This window comes from Anopheles cruzii, chromosome 3, assembly GCF_943734635.1.
Source record: "Anopheles cruzii chromosome 3, idAnoCruzAS_RS32_06, whole genome shotgun sequence".
Taxonomy (NCBI): Eukaryota; Metazoa; Arthropoda; class Insecta; order Diptera; family Culicidae; genus Anopheles; species Anopheles cruzii.
This window is the reverse complement of record NC_069145.1, coordinates 53617929-53627331: the sequence shown is the minus strand read 5'-3', so window position 1 is coordinate 53627331 and position 9403 is coordinate 53617929. Positions and strand designations below refer to the sequence as shown.

Here is a 9403-nt window from a genome sequence, read left to right as displayed (position 1 = left end):
TATGATGAAATTTTAACAGTTTCCCTTTGAAGGCTCGTACTAATCAAAAAGGCAGAAAATGCAATCCAACAAGCGGTGAATTCGAAACGTTATTACGATTTTTCGAAGCTGAAAAGAGTTATTGTTTTTAAAAGTTATTGCGATAAACAATAAACAGCAGATACACCGGAAAAGCATTACATCAGCGTTAAAGACAGGAAATTCGAACAAAGTCCTTATCTGCTATATATGCCAATAAACCGGAGGGGGTATGGATGATCAGACATCATTTTCCCACGCTTCGCACTGCGCAATCGATGATGATAGCCGCACTCCGTGCCTATTGCGTCCGGTTCCATAATTTACAGCTTTTCCTTCAGGCTCGATAAAGAATTCTACACACTACGCTTCACTGATAGGCCTTGATTTATGCCCATGACTTGTATGCTTACGAGCTCAGGGCCCGTTTGCATAAAATTCGCTATCCAACTGTTGGCATCGCCCCAGTGTATCAAAATCAGACCACCGTCCCAGTCAGGACATCATTCGTTGGCCAAGTGTCGAGTGTCGTGGATATTGCTCGAGAGTCGTCACCATGATCGTTCGAAAGTACTGCGTTTTTCCCTGGCATAGTGCTCCGCAATGATGGCCAGCATAGCTAAAGTGAGGAACAAACTGTTGGACTCACTCTACGCGTTGTGTCAGGAACCGAAGCGTCTGGTCCGCGGGATTGTGCTGTTCGTCTGCAGCATCGTAGTGGTGTATCAGCTGACCGATTGCTTCCGGAAGCTCTTCAGCCCACCCATTTCGACCCATTCGCGGTTCGACCTGAACGACACCATGCTGTACCCGTCGATCACCTTCTGCCGCGAGCCAGCATACAAGGCGGATGTGATGGAAAAATACAATCTGGCCATGCACCCTAAGTACACCAGCGGGTTCGACAACTTTCCGTTCAACGAAACTTCGCTCGACCAGCTATTTGATGAGGCCACGTACAACCACAGCGAGTTCTTCCTCCAGCACGGTCTGAACGGTGGAACCGACAGTGTGTAGACACTCGGGATTCTCTTTATATTGCAGTACAATACACTTCTGGGTTCCTCTGTCTCTCTCTCTGTGCCTTGTGTTAACAGCCATAGAAGTGGAGGAAAGTCTGCACCTCGACATGGGCCGGTGCTATACACTGAATCCTCTGATCACTACCAAACACTCCTGGAAGGACGCAGGCTACTCGATCATGTTACGCCACGACAGCGACATGTCGATTCCGATGACTGTCGGAGAGACGCTTCCCGGTTGGCACATATTTATTCACGAACAGAAAGAAGGCTTCGCCGGTAAAAACTCTCCATACTTACGCGGATCAATACCGCATTAGCATTACGTTTGAGCGTTTTCCTCCAATTTACAGAAAACCGAATGCAATCGTCCGGTCGCGTGGAGTATCTGTTCCTTGAGGTGAACGAGGAAATGGAAATACGATTGTCGACGCAACACTTTTTCATGCTGGCCAGCTACGAGAATGAATGTGTGGAGTTTTCGCCCATTAGCTCAACAAAGGTCACCTATAAGAATTTGCGGTTCTCGCTGTGTTTTCCGGCTGTTCACAGCATTCGCTCTCCCATTGCAGTGCGGAGAACTTTGCCACTGGCGCACGGTGGTGGAGTCCGTGGGATGTTCTGGTCCCTGGATGCCGGGGCTCGATGTCGCCTATTGCGATAACCCGACCGACACGAAGCAACTCATCAAGATCTACCGCCAGCTGGAAGACTTGGATGGGGCGCAATGTGGATGCTTCCAGCCCTGTACCACCACCATCTTCACTGCGTCGGTCATGAACCGCAAAGCGTTTCGGCTCAACATACCGGCGGCGCAACTGTGGGTTTACTACACATCGAAAATGGTGTCGGTACGGTGCACTCGTCACGGGAAGCAAAGATTTCACTGACACCGGCACAATTAACCAATCAATGTCACGCGCGTTGCGATTCCCTGTCGTTTCAGGTTGTGGAAGAGTTCCACGGCTACGATTTCAACCAATTCGTGTCGGACTTGGGAGGGTCGCTCGGCTTTCTGCTAGGACTTTCGGTGCTCGGGCTAATTGGGTTGCTGGAGAAAATCGTGGAAATGGTCTTCATTCGCCGTCTGATCGCCGAGAGACGCAAGAGGCAAGCCGCCAGCGAAGGCAAGAACTGCAAGGGTCAGATTGCTTCCAGTACAACAGAAGACACGAAACCGCCCATTGTTGCCAACGCAATGGCCGTCAGCGTGCCCGGTATGGAAGCCACGCTGAAGCAGTAAACTAGTAAATGGTAGAAGTAAACTTTTGGGTTGGGTCTGCGCGATGTCTTTCGGTGGTGTAGGTGATTAAGTAGATATTAGAAATCATCAACGTTGCTGTTCAGATCGTGGTAAAAGTGCTAAACATTGGTTTTGTTCAGTGTTCTCACCGCACCTCTTAATGTAATAAATTGTCAAGCGGTATGATAGTCGCCAACCTTAAAATATTTTGAAAATTTATAAATATGTTCTCTCTAAAATACATCTAACCTTACTTTAAGTAAAATTAAAGCACAATATATAAGTTTCGCTAAACAGAAATCCATTAGTTTCAGGTGAATTTCAAAACTGTATTGAAGATGTTTCCGATAATCCGAGTTGCGTCAAATATGCACCGTTTTGTTGTAATATTTGTTGCAATTTTAAAGGTAGTTTCTCTTGTAGAATTCTTGGTCCTTATTTGCAGAAAACTCTAGCAATCTATTTTCACAATCTTCTCACAAACTTCCCAACCAAGTTGCCGGAGTGGAATGAAACACAAACCCTCTTCTGTTTGGTCAATGTTTGCAGTTTCTGATCAATCGCTAGCTTCAAATGGTCCAACTGTTGATAGTAGTGACCTGAATTTAGTGTTTGGCCACACGGTAGCAACTCGTAATAAATTATTCCTTTCAAGTCCCACCATGTACCTAGTAGAAGCTTCTTGACCGTTAGTCTTGGTTTGACCACCAGTTGAATTGCTATACAACGCTTAGACTACGATCGTTTTCACACAGTATTGTCGTACGTATCTCGTTCCTCATCCCCGGTACCCATCCGTTTAAGAAGAAATGGGTCGATTTCATTCCGTTTGGTCCAAACTTGGCAGATGGAAATTCGATCCATTATTTTTTTGGTGTTTATTTATCGACATTTTCGACGACGGGTCTGCCTGTACGTCTGCATCTTTAACATCAAAAATAACTGAAACGGGTCAACGAAACCAAAATTGCACATTACTACCTGTTAGATTATCGGCACCACAAACACCATGCACAATTTCAACGGATTGTGACACCATGCACAATTTCAACGGAATATTGGATTCTTTCGGCTGGCGCCCAACGTGGGGCACGAAATTAACTCGCGATATGAAATTAACCACGTTTTTTAACGCGTTTATTTGGGTTACTTTTTACAACGGCAACGTTAATGGAAGCGGCAACGGTAACGGAACGTCAACGGGGTTAAAAAATTCCGTGATCTCTCGCGGTCGCTTCTGGAATCCAAGTCCCTTGTCCGATCACGCTTACTCGCGCGCAGGCCGATCGGGCGAGGACCTTCACCCGGTCGGCCTGGTGGTATTGGTAGCTGCGTTCGAAGCGAGGTCGCTCTCCCGTGGCCGGTAGCGCAGTCGTTCCGACAGTTAAGCGGGCAGATCGATATTCTCGCCGCTTAACTGACAGCCTAGCTTGAAATTTGGCCTTTATCGGACAAAAACTGTTAAATGTACGGGACTTTGTTACACAAACTAAATATTCCGTAGAAACGATCTGCCGGAAATATTGTTTGGCCGTATCATGCAATATTATTACACATTTTTTTGTTTTTTTTTCACTATTGCTACCTACCAGACCGCTCCGCTTCCCTGATTAAATTTCGTATTTTTCCCCTTTCGGAATTTTTCAAAAAATTCGACACAGCTCGATCGTGGCTGCCACCTTGAAGCGTGTGGGAGCCGCTTGGTTTGTAGTCTCTTAGCGTTACCCAGGGTGCGCCACGTGGAGGCGAACTACAGTAGCACCCCAGTTGAAAACTATGCGAAGGATTATCGAAATGTTTGCTTACTGTTTCGATCAGGTATGTGGTTATTTGTTTGCTAAAGCACACTCGGAGCAATTGTTCACAGGTGAGAACGGGCACGAAATGGAAGCTGCAACACTGGAGTATCTGGAAGAAATGGAACAATGGATCGACCGAAACAGCGATGCAATTTCCGAGCGCTGTTACAACTACTTTCTGGAAAACTCTTGTGAGGAACTACCCGAACAACGAATTACGAGCGACAGCTCAGCAGAAAACGGAACTATGGAAAACGGAAAATGTCGGATGAGATCTGCGAACAGTACAATAATTTATATTGTACTCCTCGCACATGGTTGCTTTGATTCAATCGTGAAAAAGACTATTTTTGGAAGCAAGCGAGTGGAAACGAACAATATAAAGAGTGAGATGTCAAAGCCAAATTGCTTCTTTTCTAATTTAATGTAGCACCGTTGTGGACTATATGCTGAACGTTGATATTTGCGTTTTATTGAAGTTCAAACTCAATTCTACCTTCGTTCTAGATTTCGTTTACCGTTTTCGCTGTTTGTAAAAAAAATGCTGTGAAGCAAAATATTGGTCCTTCCAATGAAAGTACTTCCAATAAATAATTATAACAACGATCCCAGTCAACGTTCTCCTCGACCCACTACTCCAAGCGCGCCGGGAACAGCTAGTTATAAATAAATGTTCATGATTCGGCTTAAGAACACAGCGGACAACCCGCGTTCTACATCGTGATTATACTACAATACACAGTACTGCACACGACCGAAAGGTGTCACGGAGTATACTGGTAACTGTAACGGAGTATACGGTACACAGGTAACTCTTTCAGGTGCCTCTAGCAACTGACCACTAATCGGCAGCGACCAGCGACTAGCAACGACCAAAAGCCGCTATCGGTTGGTGCTGTTATCGAGGAGTTTTGATTGGCGGCGACCGCACGCCGGCAATTAGTTCGTGCACTTCGTCCAGCGTGCGGCCCTTCGTTTCCGGGATGAAGAGAAATACGAAGCCGAAGGTAGCCGCGGTGCACAGGGTGAACACCCAGAACGGCAGATATGCTCCCACGTTGTCGAGAGCCACTTGAAATAGTTTCACCAGACCGAAGATAATGATGGAACTCACAATGCCCTGGGTGGCGTTGGCAGCCGCTCTGATGTTCTTCGGGAAGATTTCACTCAGTATCGTGAAAGGCACCGTTGCCAGTCCGAACGCATACATTACCACGAAAAGCAGCAGTCCGACGAAGGAAATCCAACCGTACGGCTCAACCGCTACGTCGGCGGCATCAAGCGTAAAGTAGATGGCCCCCAGGAGCAGGCCGAGCGTGCTGCCCGCCGTGGACCAAAGCATAAGAGGACGGCGTCCGAAACGGTCCACCAGGAAGATGGGAAACAGCACGGTAACAAACTGGACGACACCGAGGATGATTGACATCTCGGCGGGCGTGAGTTTGCTGGAGATCTTGCCGAAGATGGTCTGCGCGTAGCCGAGGATGGCGAGGCTCCCGGTGAGCTGCATTCCCAGCGCCAGAATCAGCACGATGATGAGGTGATTCCGGTAGGTCGCTACGAACAGGTCGCTAAATCCCGCTCGCTCACTAACCGTACGCTCGATGGACTTCTTAGTGGCCGCCAGTTCTTCTTCCACATCGGCACGGCGTCGTAGCCATCGGAGCCCGGACCGGGCCTCCTCCGAACGGCCCTTGTCGAGGAGGTAGTGTGGAGATTCCGGCATCCAGACGAAGGTGGCCAAAAACGCGACCACCGCGACCAGAGAAATCCACGCCAAGGCTTCGAAGCTGACATACGGTCCGATGGCGTACTCGAACAGTATAGCCAGTTTGGCCATCGCTGTGACGAACGATCCGACGGCCCCCCGGATCTCGTCCGAAGCGATCTCTCCGAGGTAGATGGGAACGATTGCGTACGCGATACCGTACGACACGCCCCACAGGAACCGGGCAACGTACAGCAGAATCGCGGACCGGGCAGTGGCCACTAGGACCCACCCGGTAATCAGCGGTGCAGCGCTGCACACCAATGGCCACTTACGACCAACCCGATCCACCGTCAGGCCGGCAATTAGCATGCCGGGAATGGCACCGATGGCCGAAATCGACAGAATCCAGGAACCGTCGTCGGGCGTAATCGAGACCGGTGGGTTCGGTTCTGTCAACAGCTTCGGCAGAGCCGGCGATGACCAGGCACTGGTGCACACGACCATAAAGATGCCTACGGTGGCTGTGAATGGGAGCAACTTCCGTCAATCGATGTGTTTTCGTTCCGGGCGGATTGCTGTTTTCTTACCGGACAGTGACGCCAGGTACTGATTTCGGTACCGCTGGAGGTGCTTCAGCCAAAACGTTCGGGCCATGGCGCGGGTTGCTGTTGATTGAAGCGGCACACTTCTGGGCACGATGTATCAACCCATCAACACTAGAGCAACAGATAGTGTTGTCTGGATTGTGGGACTGTTGCCGAACTTGTCCCAGCGGTGCAGGGTTGGCGCTTGGCCCATTTACATCCGGTGAATCACTGCAGATTGCGATGTTTACATATTACGTTGTCTCGTCCGAACGTCCGATAAGATTACATCTTATAAAGATGTCATCGAGACTACAATGGTCGCAAGATGAAGCGACTTTTTCTAATCTTCTCAGTTGTTCAGTGAAGACATTGCTCTACATTGCTACTAACATTTGGGCGTTCAACCATAAGGCCAGTTGCATATAACTTTCGGTTCCGCTGTCGGTTTGCACAAGCCCATCGGCAATCTTTCGGGTGACTCAATAATACGTTACTGTTGTGGTGCTGTAAGTGAAATGTGTTCAAATGCATCGTCCGCCCAAGTATAACATTTTTTCGTTCGAATATTAGGTCAGCTGCTGAACGAAGAGTAACACATTAACATGTCGTACGGTTAAATTTAGAAAACTCATTTTTTTTTGAATATTTTATCCCTGTCTTCATTTTCTGTTGTCCTTGTAATGTCAAAAGTCTCTTCTCAAGGACCAATTGTCTTTTTACAAAGGTAACACATCTTTGAAAGTTTGTTTTACATGCTTTATTACTTACTGATCTATCTATTGATTGATGCATCGGGATGGCATAAGTTCTCAAACGCATTGCTCCTGCGAATCCTCCTCTTGCCGCTCGAACCCATCTACCAGGTCTATGCATTGGGAATCGGAATATTAAACAGATGGCCGTACCTGACGATTGGGACTTCCCAGTTTTGCTGTTCATTCATTAATTCCTTGTTTGATATAAAAACGGCAACGGTTATTCTCAGTCCATACGATAGTTCAACCGAAAATTTTGAAGCTTTCCTAGATAGACTTAGCTTATTAGAAGACCTAGTTCCAGTAAACCAAACGGCAACCGCCATTAAATTTATAAAAAACAAAAGTAACAGGCAAAGCAAGAATAGCCATTGAAGAGAACCCGGTCACCATTTCTGAAATTGCTGAGGCCATTAAAAAAGAATGTAAGTCAGGTAAAACACCAGAGATAATCCAGCTCCAGAGATACCATCAGAAATCAGGGAAATTTAGAAAAATTCTGGAATGAGGTAGAAATCTTATCACATAACATACGGACACTATACATAGAAGAAGGGATACCAAAAGAAGTAGCCACTAAAATGGCTACAAAAGCAGGAATTGCCACACTTATTAACAATAGCACAGGTGCGATAAGAACAATCTTGAGAGCAGTAGAATTCAGTACAGTACAGAATGCAATGTGAAACTACGCGAATTAGACGCGGAAGAGACAGAAGCCCAAATTTTCATTTAAAAAATCACCATCCAAAGGGTGACAGGCCCCAATAACTACCAGAGTACCACAGTACCAGCCCAACAGTGTCGGAACTATTGGCGCCCACCACGACGAAACTATCAGCGCCCACCCCGCCAACATAACAATCACTGGCCGCGGTATGACCAGCGTCAGTACAATCAGCAATAATCGAACTGTAGCAACAAACGGTCCTACCAGAGTATGAATAACCCAGGACCAAGCCAAAACAGAGAAAACCAGAGAAGATTCGAAGAAGCGCGTCGTCGCAACGAAGAAAAACGCAAGCATCGCGAGGAAGAGGCCCCCATAAGTTTGAGCAAGAAGAAGCAGAACGCAAAGAATTGGAAAGTCAACTACTTGAAATGGTCAAGTAACTATACAAGAAGAAGAACGAAGAACAGCATGTGTCAAATAATAATAACATATCGGTGAAACAGCGTAAAAGTGATTCTGATAACGGTGACAATAAACAAAGAAATGACCATGACAACAAGGAAAACGAAGAGGACGACAATGAGGAGCCGTCGGAATTGCGACAAGTGTTTCAGCTGACTACTAATTCACAGCTACAGAACGATCAGCCATCACCAACAACGGGGACATAAGGCCATAAACATTGGTTCCTTGACTGAAATGGACCACATCTCCGGTTAGAGTGATAACACCATGAACCACAACAGAGAAACCGGTAGATAGAAATAGGAAAATTAGGGATGAGGTAGAAAATTATATAAGCACAAAACATAATAAAATAAACTAGTCTTGTCCTAACAGCCGAACCGTGCGGATTTCTTCTACGTTTCGAAAGAAAGAAACATAACTTCTATTGTCCTTTCTTGATCTCAATTTCTCATAACTTAGGAAGTGTTGCAATACGTCAAAAAGGTGATAACCGCTTGGTGTAAGATCCGGACTATGCGCTGGATGCCTTCTCTGCCAAATCTAGGTGGATCCCAAATTTAGTCTTTCTGGATCTAGTGTTTGGCCACACGGAAGCAACTCATAATAAGTGATTCCTTTCAAGTCCCATCGTATACACAGTAGCACTTTCCTAGCCATTAGCCCTGGTTTGGCCATCGTTTCAGCTGCTTTACCCCACTTTGAACACGATTGTTTTCGCACAATATTGTCGTACGTATTCAGTTCCTCATGCCCAGTATCCATCCGTTTAAGAAATGGGTCGATTTCATTCCGTTTGACCAAAACTGCGTAGATGGAAATTCAATCCATCACGTTTTTTGTGTTTAATTGGTGTGGCACCCCAAACTGTTTGATGGTCAATCTTTAGCTCCTAAGCGATGCTAAAACTACTACCATGACGATTAACTTTGATTATTTCTGTTGCCTTCCGAGGTGCATCTTCAACATCAAAAATACCGAAACGGAAGCACCGAATCCGAAATTGCATGTAATTAGCTGTTAGAGTATTAAAAAAAACTAAAAACTAGAGTATTAACAAAAAACTGTAAAATGTAGCACATTCCATACTTCCATAGTTACCAACCTGTAACTCACAAATGAATGGAATA

At 46.3% G+C, this 9403-nt stretch overlaps 2 protein-coding genes across 2 annotated transcripts; one reads left to right on the top strand and one right to left on the bottom strand.

Moving 5' to 3' along the window:
* Positions 1-624: 624 nt before the first annotated feature.
* LOC128270600 (uncharacterized) lies at positions 625-2283 on the top strand. Its single transcript, XM_053008011.1, has 5 exons — positions 625-1027; positions 1116-1319; positions 1394-1542; positions 1613-1891; positions 1987-2283. Exons 1-5 carry the CDS (start codon positions 625-627, stop codon positions 2281-2283), a joined length of 1332 nt encoding a protein of 443 aa, XP_052863971.1.
* A 2697-nt stretch (positions 2284-4980) lies between these two features.
* Positions 4981-6447, bottom strand: LOC128270598 (facilitated trehalose transporter Tret1-like). Its single transcript, XM_053008009.1, has 2 exons — positions 6381-6447; positions 4981-6314 (listed from the first exon to the last, which is right to left on the bottom strand). Exons 1-2 carry the CDS (start codon positions 6445-6447, stop codon positions 4981-4983), a joined length of 1401 nt encoding a protein of 466 aa, XP_052863969.1.
* Between the last annotated feature and the right edge of the window lie 2956 nt (positions 6448-9403).